Consider the following 16,494-nt stretch of genomic DNA (forward strand, 5'->3'; position numbering starts at 1 on the left):
TGCAGATGGTCTGGTCATAGATAATAACTTCTTTATCCTTCTGCACAGTTGTTTCTCATACTTGCCTAGGCATAAAGACCACCTGGAGTACTGTTCAAAGTACAGATTTCCAGGCCCTGCTTCAAACTTTCAGAATCTCTGTAGTCATAGGTGATTCTAATGAATAAGCACAAAGCTGGAACACTTGACCAAAAAATGTGACAAAAAAACCTGCAGAAAAGCTGCAGTAGAAATCTGTTTAGCTTGCTCTACTGATACCTTACAGTCCTGTCCAGAGTGGTTAAGGTCTTAGATAAAAATTAAAAATCAAGGAGAGGGTTTTCAGGCTTTTACATTTTTTCTTTCATCACTGGAAAAGCAGCTCAGTGGGGGAGGGTGGGAGGTCCTGAAACGGCGGAGGAGGACACATCAGTGGAGAGTGGAAAGTGTTCTAGAGTAAATATGACAATGCACTAAGACAAACAGAAATGTACCTAAGGAAATTATGGGGCGGTGCGGGGGAGAATGAGTCTGTCCCATGTGCCTCACTCTCAGAAAAGGTACTGTAACTGATGATGTGAAGATTAAGACTTCGAAAATCCACCAGAGGATGCAATGTGAAAGCAAGATCATGAAACCCACAGAGAAAGGGGTAGAAGGTGGTACTTTGCTTTACTCTGTTCCTATCAATGTTAGAACTTGGCTATGTTTCTCAACATTGTTTCCTTCAATCCCATCAAAATACCTACATTTACAGACAAAGATACTTGTGTTAAGATGTTCAATGATGCCAGTTCATAATGATTAAAAAACTGGAAAACAAGGCTGGGCACACCTGCCCACACCTGTAATCCCAGCCCTTTGGGAGGCCGAGGCGGGCGGATCATGAGGTCAGGAATTCAAGACCAGCTAGGCCAATATGGTGAAAACCCGTCTCTACTAAAAATATAGAAAATTAGCTAGGAGTGGAGGTGTGCACCTGTATTCCTAGCTACTCGGAAGGCTGAGGCAGAAGAATCGCTTGAACTTGGGAGGAGGAGGCTGCAGTGAGCTGAGATTGTGCCACTGCACTCCAGCCTAAGCGACAGAGCAAGACTGTCTGAAAAAAGAAACAAACAGTGGCCATTATAACTGACTACATGAAAAAACAACAACAACAACAAAAAAAAACAGGAAAACAGAGAACTGGTAAAATATATTAAATCTCTATTATGGAAAAATACACAGAGATTAAAAAGAATGACGTGAGGCCGGGCGTGGTGGCTCACGCCTGTAATCTCAGCACTTTGGGAGGCTGATGCAGGTGGATCACTTGAGTCTGGGAGTTGAAGACAAGCCTGGGCAACATAGCAAAACCCTGTCTCTACTAAAAATACAGAAATTAGCTGGGCATGGTGACACACACCTGTGTAGTCCCAGCTACTCAGGTGGGAGGACAGCTTGGACCTGCCAGGTAGGTTGCAGTGAGCTGAGATTGTGCCACTGCACTCCAGCCTGGGCAACAGACAAAGATCCTGTCTCAGGAAAAAAAAAAAATAATGCCAGGCCATGATGGCTCATGCCTATAATCCCAGCACTGTGGGAGGCTGAGGCAGGCAGATCACTCGACGTCAAGAGTTTGAGACCAGCCTAGGCAACATGGTAAAACCCTATCTCTACTAAAAATACAAAACTTAGCTGGGTATGGAGATACATGCCTGTAGTCTCAGCTACTCAGGAGGCCGAGGCACAAGAAGTGCTTGAACCCAGGAGGTGGAGGCTGCAGTGAGCCAAGATTGCACCACTGCACTCCAACCTGGGTGACAGAGCAAGAACCTGTCTCAAGAAAAAAAAAGAAGAATGAGATGCATTTATCTTCAGTGAAATGGAGAACTCACCAAAATATGTCAAGTGAACAAAAAAGCAAGGTGCAAACAGTGTCAAGATCTCATTTACATAAAAAGCAAAGCAAATTAAACAATCTCCCGAGCATTTTATTTGTATAAAACATAACATGCACAAAAATGGTGTGGAGAGATAAACACCCATGTGTAAACAGTAGTAACCTCAAGGCTCATGGGAGAAGAGACAGGATTGGAGTGGGTAGGTAAGATTTGTGTGAAAGTGGACTTTAATACTGTATCCTGCTGTAACGTCTAATTTTTATAAACAGGACACTCTCACGTTTATTAGCTTTCTGTGTGTATTACTTGTAAAATACTGCTCTAAATGAATAACCCTCTGGCTGACCCTCCAATAATTAAACTGATCAAATTAGTTAAGACTGAACAGAAAATTAGAGATTTAGTGGTTCCTTAAATACAACATTAAAGTGAGTTTGCCTTTACTTGAGATGAAACTTCTATATCAACTATAAACAATTCTTTTTTGAGACAGGGTCTCACTCCATCACCCAGGCTAGATGCAGTGGTGTGATGATAGCTCACTGCCGTCTGGACCTCTGGGGCTCAAAACATCCTCCCATTTCAGCCTCCCAAGTAACTGGGAATACAGATGAGCACCACCATGCCCAATTAATTAAAAAAAATTTTTTTGTAGAGTCTCACTATATTGCCCAGGCTGGTCTCAAGCAATCCTCCCACCCAAGCCTCCCAAAGTCCTGGGATTACAGGCATAAGCCACCACACCCAGCCTATAAACAAATCATTCTTTAGATAAACAAAACTTTGGAAACAAAAAACAGGCTATGTTGTTGATGTTTAGTGATATATCCCAACAATATATAATGACAGAGGCTTGCAGAATCAAGTAAAATCAAGAGTCACTGCAACAAAGGATTTTCCTTCTGTCTAAAGGGGCTTTATAGCAAAATTTTATAAATGATTACATTCTCAAAATATAACATAATACCCTAAAACTCTTGCCAACCCCAAATATTACAATATGAATAAATGCTTACTCACTCTAACACTATCGGGGCCTAGAAAGGACACTGTACCAAGTTTTGAGACATGTAGTATATAGAAATGTAAGATTGGTTCACTTTGTGATTTAGAGGGAAAACTACATTTAAGTTTCAGGCTTAATATCTTAATACAAGGATACAAGAATTCCAAAGAGTAAAAGGCAAGTGATTTAGCTTCATCACTCACCCATTTGTCCTTCCGTCCCCTCTCTCAACTAAACTTCCAGTCTCACCCTTAAACAGTCTCTTCCATTCTGTGAATCAGTGCTTCTCAGGTCTCCACAACCCAGTCTTTCCCAGGCGGGGCTACTCCTTCAAGCTTGCTCTTCCCTTTCTCTCACCCACACAGTTGTCTACTCTGCTGCCTCTGCTTCTTCACCATCCAGTACTAGCCTGAAACCCGGCTTCCTTCCTATTGATGAAACTGCCTGCAAGGGCCATCAAGGACCACCTGATGGACAAAACCAATGGTCCATCTTTACGTCTTTATCTTTCTGCAGGGAGGAATGAAAAATCTGCACTTTAAGTTCTACTTAAAACAAAATGCCTTTTGTGCCCACATATACCAACTTCTGGCTATTAGAAACTTTAACAAAGGCCTCTTGTTTTATGACTATAGACACTAAAAACAAAAAACACCACCTATACCAAAAACTGTACTAGATTTATCTAAAACCACATGGTTTTTGGTATGGGGTGTGTATGTTCAAACAGAACAAAGGATATCCAAGACAAAGGATATTTTATGTGGGAAGACGTGAAAAAGAACAGTATAAAATAACTCCATACACAGCATTTGAAAAACTACATTAGCGCACTTTGTTTTCTTTTTCTGAGACTGCGTCTCTCTCTGTTGCCCAGAATGGAGTGCAGTAGCACAATCTCAGCTCACTACAACCTCCACCCCTGGGTTCAAGCGATTCTTCTGCCTCAGCCTCTTGAGTAGCTGGGACTACAGGCATGTGCCAACACACCTGAATAATTTTTGTATTTTTAGTAGATACGAGGTTTCACCATGTTGTCCAGGCTGGTCTCAAACTTCTGATCTAAAGTGATGATCCCGTATTGGCCTCCCAAAGTGTTGGGATTACAGGCATTAGCTACCATGACCAGCCAGTGTACTTCATTTCTGAAGCATCTTTGTCTTTCAACCAAATTGAAACCAAATGATACAAAGTTAATGACCCTTCTCATTTTCCTCACCCACTTTAACACTTTATAAAAGTTTACACCGGCTGTGGCTCATGCCTGTAATTCCAGCACTGCGGGAGGCCGAGGCGGGTGGATAGCCTGAGGTCAGGAGTTTGAGATCAGCCTGACCAATATGGTGAAACCCCATGGTGGCCTGCGCCTGTAGTCCCAGCTACTCACTCGAGAGGCTGAGGCAGGAGAATAGCTTGAACCTGGGAGGCGGAGGTTGCAGTGAGCCGAGATCATGCCACTGCACTCCAGTCTGGGTGACAGAGCGACACTCTGTCTCAAAAAAAAATTTTTTTTAGATTGAGCTGTGAGCAGTGGCTCACAGCTGTAATCCCAGTACTTTGGGGGACCGAGGCGGCTGGACTGCTTGGGTCCAGGAGTTCAAGACCAGTCTAGGCAACCCTGTCTCCACCAAAAATACAAAAAATTAGCTAGGTGTGGTAGTGCGGCTAATAGTCCCAGCTACTTGGGAAGCTGAGGTGGGAGGATCGCCTGAGCCCGGGAGACAGAGGTTGTAGGGAGCCATGATCATGCCACCACACTCTAGCCTTGGTGAGGGTACAAGGCCCTGTCTCAAGAAAAAGTTTAAATTGTTGGATACCTTTTCTGTCCAAAAAGAAAGTTTAGAGGAATAGGTATAGATCACAGATCACTTCCAGCTGGAAAGATCTTTGTATACCATTGGACTATATATAATGATCGCAATATGGTCCAATGGATATGCTATGGACACAATGGACAACATAATATCAGGAAAAATATGATAGATGTAAACAAAAGACTTAGCTGTATGAGCTTTAATCATATGACCTAGAAAGTAAACCAATGGTTGTGAAAATTGAATCTCCCTACCTCCCATTTCTCAAATCAGTTTCTCTCTCTAAAATTCTGTCCCTCTTCCACCAAGGGTAACATCTAGTATTTTTTTCTTGGAAAAAAGAAATCTAGACCTGTACTGCCCAGTACAGTAGCCACTAGCCATATGTGACTATTAAGCATTTCAAATGTGGCTAGTGTGAATTGAGACCGGCATAAGTGTTATATTTTTACATCAAAAGAATGGTATTGTATATGTATTAGATTAAATATCACTAAAATTACTTTCACCTATTTTAGATTTTCACCTGAAAATTTAAAAGTACATAGGTGCCTTGTATTACATTTTTATTGGACATCATGTCAGACACAAACCAAAATATTAGAACAGAAAAGCTATCCAGTAGCTATCATCCTTTTGTAGTACTAGTATGTCACCAAAAATGGTCTATAAAGTTGTTTCATGAATCGTTCCAGTAATTTATAAAGAGAAAAATTTAACGGGGTTAAGTGATTTTAATAACAATGAGTCTTAAGAATTGGTTTCTTAATAACAATGTCTTAAGAACTGGTTTTCTGATCCAACCAAAAACGTCCTTAAAAGCTCTCAATTCTTACCACTCCTCCCTTCAGGTAAGAACTTAGAGCTTTCAAGGGAAATTTTGTGCCCATTGTGTATCCATTGGACCAGTATTGCAATCAATATATGGCCCAAGCTTTCACTCTTGGTAAAGTGCCATTGGTCACGAAATACTTAAATTGTTTCAGGGAAATTGAGATGTTTAAATTCAGCTTCACAAGAATGTTAACACTGAATGATCCGACAGTTATTCTGGTTGACCAAAGACCCATTGCTCAATGTTAACAATCGGGAGAAATGGGTGTGGCAGTAAAATTCCAGTTCTCTGAGCTGGATGGATATTCAGCAGAAAAGGCATTTCTCCACAATGCAGCAAAAGCAGGATCTCATTGTTTTAACTGTCTACTTCAATTGGAGATTACAGGGAATAGCCTGATAGCAATTTAACTATAGTAAGGCCTAGGTTATGAGGTCTAGAAAATGAAGTTATCTTGTTGTCTGACATTCTTTACTTACAAACTTTAGTACAAGTACTACCAATGGACTATCACATAAAAGTGATGGCATCTTTCATGATTTGATAAGTCATGATACCAACACATAATTTATTTAACGTCTAGCGATGAAGTTACATTGGTTCATCAACACATTCTAACTATATGATGGAGGAAATACATTTACAAGACAGCTGAGATATTAAAGTGTAAAATGTGGCTGCAGAGAAAAAAACTCTGAGAATGTCTGAAACTATTACTCAAGCTTCATTAGTTCTCTAACCAAAGCAACCCAGCACAAACTTTAAATTTTCTGGCCACAGAATAAAAAACTTTTTTTTAAGAAAAAATTCTAGAAAATCTGAGAGAAAACAAGTTTCCTTTTGGTCAACAAGCCTTAATACATAATCAATTGTGACAGAAATGCTACTTGAAATGTAGGAAAGGAGCCTTGGTTTCTAGTTTTAATTTTGCTGTGCATGTGTAACATGCGTGACATTGTTGAGAATTTGGTAGTTATTTTAGCTCAACCTTCCTTCAGTGCCAGATGTCTATAAATAATTTTAAGATCCTAGAAGAAAAGACCTACCTGCTGTAATCACTCTAGCTGGAAATGATCTGTGATATTTTTTTCTTTTTGGACAAAAAAGGTATGATGCGGTCTAAACTACAAAACGCGCTTGTACCACTCAGTAACAATGACCATAGACTACTTTAAGTTGTCTCCTTAGCTCCTCTTTAGAATCTACATTTCTGGAAGAATGTCTACATATTAGTGCAAATTATTATCCCTATATTTTCCCTAATACACTGTTTTGCACTTTTTTGATACCAATACATTTTACTGGATTAATACATCTTACTGAATTAATTGGGTGGTACTTGATAGCAATGTGGTTCCTGCCTGCCTGTGCTCTCCAACCTCCAATTCCATTTACTGGACCTGGCTATCAGCCAGCAACAGGCAAAGTATTATTTCAGCTGTCTTAACTTGAATACATAAATTACAGCATCAGCAACATCCATACTTAAGAGTTCAGAGAGACAGAATCTAGGGCCTTATGGCCTAGCTAGCATTTCCAGCGGCTATCCTTGGCTACACCTCTGTCGTTCCAATATCCCTGGCATATCTACGTTACACAAAATCTGTTAACACCAACGTACTAGGGTGTGGTGTTGTATACCTCTAGTCTCAGCTACTTGGGAGGCTGAGGCAGGAGGACTGCTTCAGCACAGGAGTTCAAGGATCCACCCGGGGAACACAGTGAGATCTTCAACTCTAAAGTAAATTTTAAAAAATAACACCAATATACAGATCACAATACTGCTCTAATGGGTATAAAGTGCTATCAGTAAGTATCTCTTGACACATCACTGGATGAATGAAAGCAATGAGTAGATTGAAAGTGACAATGAGTTGGTTTCAAAGCTATATTGAGTATTAATCACTGAGGCACACTCAATACATTTTTGTGAGCTTACAGCTCTCCTACTTGTGATTCTCAAAAGAATCCTGTTGGAAACCCCCGAATCACTGAAAAACCTCAGATTAGGCCTTGACAAACTTACTTTCTTGACAAATACAATTTAGAGGTTATATCTGGTCCCTCATTTGGATATTATAGAAATTCTTCAGTGATGACTGTCGTTTGGTATTTGGTTAATTAAATCTGAGTGAGGTCACACTTGCATTTGTCTTGTGTCAAGTTCCATTCTATGGCAAAGCCTAATTTAACAAAGATTCCAAGGTTCTTTGCCTCCAAACTGAATGAACTACTAGAACAAGAAACAACTTGAAACCACCTTATTCCCAGTTCATTAACGTTGACTTTATGGTCCATGCCAGAAAATGAATGCAATTCAGTTCTCAAAAACACTATTCTAGAATTTTACACACTTAGGAATTCAGATCACAGGCTCAAAAGTTGTAGCAGGAGACCCAGGGAGCTTTTGCCTTGACGCAAAAGCAGCTTTCGAAACTGACTGCAAGGCACTCTACTATACGCTTTATCAGGGCAGCGGAAAGGAATTAAGTTTATTTCTGACCTCAGCACGCCAAAAATCAGTAGGATATGGTGCTAGAAGCAACAACAACAAAAAAATTAATTCCCCAATACAGCTTTAAAACCTATTTTCCATCGCTAACTGAAGTACGTAGCCAAACATGGAAGCTCTAAATATTCGGCTTTTCTTTAAAACTGTACATAACACGTAGTGTCTTCACTTGTTCTTTCCTCCCTTGTTTTTGCACCATTTAGGTGAGTGAACACGACCTTCTTGGCAGATGCACCCTACAGTCGGGATGTGGCCCTGGGGCGGGGCTGGCAGATACAAGCAGGCTGGTGAGTGGGAGGCGGCAGGGAGCTGTGACAATAACACTATCCAAATGCCCTCCGACCTTCCGGAGGCAAAAAGTGACCCTCTGGTTCCAGGGACTCGGTGAGTGGCATGACCCAGAGACGGACAAGGACGCGACAAGCCAGGCACAGAACAGTACCGAACGGGACGGAGTCGACCGGACTAGCCCCCTTCCCGGAGCGCGCGGGAAGACCAGCGGCGGCCTACATCCCAGGTCGCACACCGAGGGCCCCAGGATCTCCAGCAAGCTCAGGCCTGGGACCTCGGCGCCAGCAGAGACACGGGCCCCGAGTGAGGTAGGCACCTGCTGCGTCCAGAACAAGACCAGGGACAAAAAGAAAACGAATAAAGATGAGGCGGTGGTGAAGGGGCTGGGCATCACCGTACTTACCTTTCCTCGTAGCCCCCACAGCACAGGATGCCGTGGCCGCAGCCTACCCACCGGCTCAGCTCACGCGCGCAAGCACCGCCCAACCGGAAGCGGCTTTGCGTCCCGCCCTTATCCGGCTTGTCAGCGGCCTCCCGACCAATCATCAGCAAACCCGCCGCTGACGCATAGCTTCCCCGAGCTGCCATTGGTCCAGCAATCTCATAGCCAGGATTGGCTCGAAAGCGCCACGTCCCCGCGACCACGCCGAGTTGCGTGGACCCGATTCCCGCCCAACTCTAGTACCCGGGCACGTTGGGACGGCGGGCCCTAGCCCCGGCCCCAGCCCCAGCCCCCTATTGCGGATGGCGTGGGCGCGGCCGTGTGGCCGCCACGTCCCCATTCACAGCTCATGACTCTGCCTCCAACAGTGCTTCTTAGACTATCCTGCTAGTTATCTTCATTCCCACAAGGCCCCCAGGGCGGAACTAATCCGACTGCATCAGTCACCAACTTTATTGAACAATCCCAACCTTTTATTTTCCTTCAGCGCTGCGCCCTGTACTATCTATAGGAGGCTCTTGAGTCTTTGGCATCAGTGTATCTTTCAGCTCCATCTCTCAACACTCCCCCTCATCCTGCGCTCTGGCCACCATCATCTCTGTTTCCTGACAGCCGGTCCTTTTTCATCTCTTAAGATTTTTGATCAAGAGGCTTCCTCTGCCAGGAATAAGTGGGCTTTCTTGATTCTCTGCCTTGCCAATAGAAGTCCCAGTTCTGATGTTAGTTCTAGAAGCCTTCCCTGACCCCACTAGGCATAATTCTTACCTTATTTACCATGATAGCTGTATATAGCTTCAGTACGCTTTGCCAAATTCTGCTTTAAAATGTCGCTTTTCCATCTGTCCTCTTCTAGAGTAAGCTCCTGGGTAGGGATGTGCCTATTCGTCTTTATATCTGCAGCTCTGAGCTTACTGCCCAGCTCAGTAATGTGAAGTGAATGGAATGGGCAGAACTCGTTGCATGTCCCTGGTTTAAGAGGAACACAGGAAATCATCCATTTATTCGTTTCGTGTCATGAAATTAAAACAAGTGTCAAATAAAGGTTACTATAGCTTCAACACAAATGGAATATAAACCTGTGGAGTTCTTAGCACATAAAGCCTGTAGAGTTTAAAATCAAGTTGAGGCAAGTAGTAAGCTCATGAAACAGTTAAGCTCATGAGAGCAAGTTTGTTACTGTCAGGGTGAAAGGTTTACAACTAATGCTTCCGGCATTCAGACAAAAGAGTGTCAGTGACCCTTGGTGGTAGTCAGAGAAGGCTTCAGAGGGAGATATGACTAAGGCTGTACTAAGGAAGTCCCAAATAAACTATTCAGCAAGAAGAGTAATAGGAAAAAGGACAAGTGGAGGGACAGAGTGGGAGGTAACTTCTCAGGCCAGGTAGCAAATGAGGAAGGTTAAAAAACAAAAGGGGTTGAAAGGCCAGGCGCGGTGGCGCAATCCTGTAATCCCAGCACTTTGGGAGGCCGAGGCGGGCAGATCACGAGGTCAAGAGATCGAGACCATCCAAGGTGGTGAAACCCCGTCTCTGCTAAAAATACAAAAAATTAGCCGGGCGTGGAGGCAAGCGTCTGTAATCCCAGCTACTCGGGAGGCTGAGGCAGGAGAATTGCCTGAAGCCGGGAGGTGGATGCAGTGAGCCGAGATCGCGCCATTGCACTCCAGCCTGGGTAACAAGAGCGAAACTCCGTCTCAAAAAAAAAAGGGCAGGGGCGGGTTGGAGAGAAGCGATGAAAGGGAAGCATGGATAGTAAGTTTGTGGAAGATCTTGTCAATTTGAGGAGCCTGAACTGAAGGCAGTGGGAATTGTGGGTCTTCCTGTGAAAGTTTCTAAGCTTGTACCTACATGGGGAGAATGAAACTGAAACTGTTTCTTTCCGGGAAGCATATGTAATGGGTATCAACAAGAGAAACAGCCTGCCTCAGGAGGCATTACTTGAAAAACAGTTTTTAAAATACCTCCTTAAGGATCATTTAAGGCCAGGAGTTTGAGACCAGCCTGGGCAATATAATAAGACCCTCCCTCCCCCATCTCTACAAAGAAAATACTAAAAATTAGCTGGGTGTGGTGGCACACACCTGTAGTTCCAGCTAGTTCCTTGAGACTGCAGGAGGTTGAGGCTGCAGTGAGCTATGATTGTGCCACTTCACTCCAGCCTGGGCAACAGAGAAAGACCCTATCTCTTAAAAATAAAATAAAATAAAATAATAACTCCTTAAAGTCAGGCACTGGTGTTAGGTGCTGGTGAACCCAAAATTAGTAGAACATCATCTCTGTCCTTAAGGAACTCAGCCTAATGGCAGAGCCTTCCATCCTGGAATTGTCCTAGTAAAGTCTAAACAGGCAGTGAGAGCGCCAGAGTGGGACCCTCCGACCCTGAGATTCCCTAGGGAGAAGGGCCTGACCTAGCAAGGGCAAGGGAAATGGAAGAGGACCCTTAGATACAAGAGAGATTTGCAAAGTGGAAATAAGCCCTGAGCTTAGTGATCACTTGAAAGAAAAAATGAAGAAGGAGCACTCAAAAATTAAAAGGTTTAATCATGGAAAACTGGGAGAATGTGCTAGATTCATGGAATGAGGGAAGTGAATTGATTTCAAGACATGGAAGTCTACGTGATGGCAGAACATCTAAAGAGAAAGACCAAGAGCCTGGAGGAGATACTTGGGAGGGGTTGTTAGCCAGGAGATGGCTGATGGAGCCATGAGAACAGATGAACTTTTTGAGGAGACGAAAGCCTCATGGGAGCCCTAGAGTTAGAAAGTAGTTGGAGGAAGGAAGAAAAGAACCTGAGGGACAACATACATTACAAATGCTGCCATCAGCTGCGCCTAAGTCCATCTAGTGAAAGCAGCACTGAAAGACTGCTTGTGGCCAGCATGATGGTATCACCACAAAAGGCTGACGTTTGTCTCCAGGTGTCCCAGCTCTGCTAATGGGTGCTACTAAACCTTCAATGTTTCCTGTGTGCAGACACTGTTCTAGGAACTGGGGATACAGCAGTGAACAAAATTAAGTCTGTCCTGGTGCTTATATTCTGGTATGTAGAAGTAGGTGAGACAGCCCATAAACAAGATAAAAAAGCAAAATACATAGAATGAGAGGTGGTGACAGGTGCTGTTACCCAAAAAACCAGGCTTTGTTCTCTTGCCAAGTAACAAACAATGCAAAACTCAGTTTTCGATCAATAGGAGTTTTACTACTTGGCATATGCAAGAAGGATACTGGGGGTGTTCTCTAAAGCAGTGTCTTCCCAAAGGAAAGTGACAGGAGGGTTTTATGAGGCGATGGAGAGAGGAGAGGGTGCAAAATCACATATAGAGGAGGTGTCCCAGTGGCACAGATGAGTGAGTCATTATGCCAGCACATAGGTGGCATATTATGGTAATGAAGCTGTAGCTCCTCCCAGGGTGGAGACTTTGGCATGGTCAAGAGAAAAGTTGACTCGGCTCATCTATAAATTGCCAGGGTCTGTCAGGAGCTGGTTCAGACCAATAAGGTGACCACATTGCATGCAGGGTTGGAGAAAAACAGGCTGCAGGGCAGGAGGCTATAAAACAGCCTGATTGCTCAAGTTTACTGAATTCTTTTCATTCTTGGAGACCCTGATATGGGTTGGATCTGATCTCCATGTCGAATTGTAAACCCCAGTGTTGGAGGAGGAGCCTGGTTGGGGTGATTGGATCATGGGGTGGAGTTCTCATGAATGGTTTAGCGCCATCCCCGCTTGGGGAGTGAGTTCTCACAAGATCTGTTCATTTAAAGTGGGTGGCACCTCCCCCCGCTTCCTCCTGGTCCAGCCACGTAAGACGTATCTGCTTCACCTGTGCCTTCTGCCGTAATTGTGAATTCCCTGAGGCAGCAGCTGCTATGCTTCCTGTACAGCTGCAGAACCGTGAGCCAGTTGAATCTCTTTTCTTTACAAACTACCCAGTCTCAGGTATTTCTTTCTAACAATACAAGAATGGACTAATACAGACCCTCTCTGTCTGCTTACATAAGGAGAAAAATAAGGCAGGAAAGGAGAGCAGTGAGGGAAGGGACTCTCAGGAGTGGTGTTGCCATCTCAGAAAAGGTGGCCAGGGAAGCTCATGAGAGAGTGACACATGAGTGAACATCCCAGGAAAAGGAACTCCAAGGCAAGGTCCTGAGTTGGGGGTATGTTTGCAGTGTTTGAGGAGCAACTGGAAGCCAGTGCGGCTGGAGTACAGCAGCAAGGAGAGTAGAGGACATGAGGTCAGAGAGGGAGTAGCAGGGATGGGGGAGGGGGAGATGGACACCAGGTAGGCCCGTTAGGCTATTGCAAGGACTTTCGCTTTCACTATGATGAGTGAGAGGATATGGAAGACTGATATTTGCTAAATTGTTTCTTCTTCTTTCTGTGAATCCAGCTAGACTACATTTCCCAGCCTCTCTTGCAGTGTGGCCATATGACTGAGCTCTGACCAAAGGAAGGAGGGTGGAGATGCTGTACCCGACTTCCAGTACTGGCCATACAGACCTGCCATGTGCAGTTCTCCAAGCTCATTCTCTTTCGGTGGCTAGAAGCTGTGTATTGCGGATGGCAGAGCCCAGGTTCCTATGAAACTACCACTCACTTTTGGAAGCAGCAATACCATTTTTGGACCCTTTGTGACTGAGAGGTAGAACTTCTATTAGCTATTTTATGCCATTACATATTAGGATTTCTCTCTTTCAGAGATAGCATTGCCTTAACTAATACAGAAGGGAAGCCACTGGAAGGTTTTGAGCAGAGAAGTAACATGAGCTAAGATTTTAAAAGGATCACATTAGACTGAAAGGGGGTAAAGTTAAGGAACAGAGCGCATTTAGGAGGTGGTTTGCAGCGATCTAGGTGAGTGAGGATAATGGTTTGGTCCAGGCTGGTGGCAGTGGAAGTAGTAAGAATATAAAATTCTGAGTGCGATAACCACTTTGTTTTTTCTTTCCAGTTTTTTACTCACCAGATGCCATACGCCAAGATTAGTATAATACTAAATATACAGTACTATTTTGTTTTATTTGCTGAACACTGTTTTGTATATGTTTCTAATGTTCTTTGAAAATGTGAGTTTTAATGACTTCATGACGATCTATTATGTGGATGTCGCATAATTATTTACACAAGTTCGTTATTGTTGGTCATTTAACATTCATTGCTTCCAAATTGACTTTATTGTAAATAACAATCCCATGAACATCTTTGTAGGGAAATATGTCTGCATTGATCAGATTTTCTTCCTAGAATACATCCCTAGAAATAGACATATTAGTCCATAGAGTGTAAATATTTAAGATTCTTTATTTTTATTTTTTTGAGACGGAGTTTCACTCTTGTTACCCAGGCTGGAGTGCAATGGCGTGATCTTGGCTCACCGCAACCTCCACCTCCTGGGTTCAGGCAATTCTCCTGCCTCAGCCTCCTGAGTAGCTGGGATTACAGGCACACACCACCGTGCCCAGCTAGATAACCACTTTTGAAAGTGGTTTGAAAGGATTTCCTAATGGATTGGAAATAGAGTGGAGAGAAAAGAGTCAAGGATGACTCCAAGGTTTTGAGCAAGTAGAAAAATTAAGCTTCCACTTATTTGGATAGAGAAAACTTTAGAGAGAACAAAGTTTTGAGGGATAATTGTTTTTTGTTGTTTGTTGTTTGTTTGTTTGTTTGTTTGAGATGGAGTCTTGCTTTGTCGCCCAGGCTGGAGTACAGTGGCATGATCTCCGCTCATTGCAAGCTCCGCCTCCTGAGTTAAAGTGATTATTGTGCCTCAGCCTTCAGAGTAGCTGGGATTACAGGCATGCATCACCACATCCGGCCAATTTAACGGATAATACTGAGAGATTTGTTTTGGGCATATTGAGATACATATTAGACATTCAAGTACAGATCTCAACTAGGCAGTTGGATATGTATCTCTAGGGTTCACAGCGGTCTGGACTAAATATATAAATTTAGGAGTATATTGGTGGAATGAAATCCATGTGTTTTTATTACAAGAGACTCAAGGTCTGAATCCTGGGAATTTCTGACGTTCAGATATGATTGGGGGGTGTTGATGAAAATGAATCAGCAAAGGAACTGAGAAAAAACAGATCAAACTGATGTCATAAGAAAAAGGAAGAGTTGCTGGTGGACATCCTTGGGGGGATGGGATAGGATCTAGTACAAAAGCGGAAGAGCTGGACTTTGCTTGGAGAGGCAGTTCCTCCATAGTAACAAGGAGAGAAGCCAGAGTCAACGGGTCTGGATCTAGGGAACTGGTAGATATGAAAGCCTGAAATTCTCTTTCAATTGTGACTATGTTCTCAGTGAAATAGGAAGCCTGGTCATTAGGGGGCATTGGCAGTTTGAGGAGAGGGAAGGTGTGAAATAGCCATTCAGCAGAGTGAACAGACTTGGGGGAGTGTAGGATGATTTCCAGGCAACATCAAGGACCCTCTTGAGTCTACGCTGATGACGTTGCAGTGAGACTGGTTAGTATGTCATGGGATCTTCTCCAGGGGGGTTCAGTGGCAAGTTCAGCAGCATCACACAGGCATGGACTTGGTAGAGAGCTGGAGTTAGCCAAGGGAAGAAAGTGAGACAGCCACAAAGATGTTGAGAGTGCATGCCAGGAAGTGATAATAATGATGACTGACCACGGGTAATCTCAGTCACAGGGGAAGGAAATGAGAACATGAAGAGAGTGAGCGACAGTGAAAACCTGGTAGAAGCAATAACTTGTAGGATTGGCGGGTCAATGGATTATTGGACTCGGGAAAAAATAGATGTATACAGCTAGGGAGTGGGAATAATGGAGTTACGTACAGTTATTAATGACAAACACTAGGGTAAAATCAAGGGAAACAGTGGTTGAGGGTGGAAAACGTAATATTGGAAGGCAGGAGTTCAGGAAACAGATCAAAGTATGGGAAGGATCATCTATGTGGATGTGGAAATCACTAAGAATTAGGACGTAACTACAAAACTCAGCCTTGGAGTAATGGTGATCCAGGAGCTTATTTTTTAGCCCTCCAACCATTTCAGTCTGAAAACCACTCTGGTGAGGAAAAAGCCCCTACTAGGATATCTTAAGTCAAATCGAAACCTCCCAGAATATCCTGTCCAGTTGGAGGATGGGCAGGTTTCCTGAAATATTCGTAGTCTGTTTCTCATTAAATGTGAAATTTTTCTTTTCTTGAGACAGGGTCTCACTCTGTCACCCAGGCTGAAGTGCAGTGGCACTCTCATTGCTCACTGCAGCCTCGACTTTCTGGGCTCAAGCAATCATCCTACCTCTGCCTCTCCCTTGTAGCCTGGACTATGGGCACATGCCACCACTCCCAGCTTTTTTTTTTTTCTATTTTTGGCAGCGATGGAATTTCGCCATGTTGCCCAGGCTGGTCTCCAACTTTTGCACTCAAGCGATTTACCTGCCTCGGTCTCCCAAAGTGCCGGGATTACAGGCAAGAGCTACTGCACCTGACAATATGGCACATTTTAAACAAAGAGGCCAGTCCATAGACCATCTGACAAACCCCTTAGTGACTCTCTTCGTCTATAATTGATAAACCTCTGATCAACCTATACTTTGAGCCTTTCTCTCCTATCTCTGGAATCTCTAATTTAAAAAGCACTAACAGGGGCTGGGCGAAGTGGCTTACGCCTGTAATCCCAGCACTTTGGGAGGCCGAGGCGGGTGGATCACGAGGTCAAGAGATCAAGACCATACTGGTCAACGTGGTGAAACCC

The 16,494-nt window shown here is 43.6% G+C and overlaps 2 protein-coding genes across 4 annotated transcripts in view; one reads left to right on the forward strand and one right to left on the reverse strand.

Annotated features, from left to right (window-relative positions):
• Positions 1 to 8,808, reverse strand: part of CALU (calumenin) — a 33,493-nt gene extending 24,685 nt beyond the window's left edge. For both annotated transcript variants that reach the window (XM_002752034.6, XM_002752032.6), the window contains exon 1: positions 8,724 to 8,808. The gene's annotated coding sequence lies outside the window, so the exon portion shown is untranslated. The remainder of the gene's footprint in view (positions 1 to 8,723) is intronic.
• Positions 7,923 to 9,169, forward strand: LOC118143790 (uncharacterized). 2 transcript variants are annotated; one of them, XM_035254798.3, is made up of 3 exons: positions 7,923 to 8,124; positions 8,233 to 8,316; positions 8,407 to 9,169. In XM_035254798.3, the coding sequence occupies exons 1-3, from the start codon at positions 8,047 to 8,049 to the stop codon at positions 9,031 to 9,033; spliced, it is 789 nt and encodes a 262-aa protein (XP_035110689.2). In that variant the 5' UTR covers positions 7,923 to 8,046; the 3' UTR covers positions 9,034 to 9,169. The 2 variants fall into 2 exon arrangements, with proteins under 2 accessions (XP_035110689.2, XP_035110688.2); XM_035254797.3 differs by having other exon boundaries at positions 8,233 to 9,169.
• The last annotated feature ends 7,325 nt before the right edge of the window (positions 9,170 to 16,494 follow it).

The sequence above is a fragment of the Callithrix jacchus genome, chromosome 11 (assembly GCF_049354715.1).
Source record: "Callithrix jacchus isolate 240 chromosome 11, calJac240_pri, whole genome shotgun sequence".
Taxonomy (NCBI): domain Eukaryota; kingdom Metazoa; phylum Chordata; class Mammalia; order Primates; family Cebidae; genus Callithrix; species Callithrix jacchus.

What these genes read in the sequence shown, in the direction of transcription:
- LOC118143790 (XM_035254797.3), top strand. Translation starts at nt 8,047, where the DNA reads ATGGTGCTAGAAGCAACAACAACAAAAAAATTAATTCCCCAATACAGC. An exon ending in ATTTTCCATCGCTAACTGAA is followed by an intron (nt 8,125 to 8,232) that starts GTACGTAGCCAA and finishes TGCACCATTTAG; the next exon opens with GTGAGTGAACACGACCTTCT.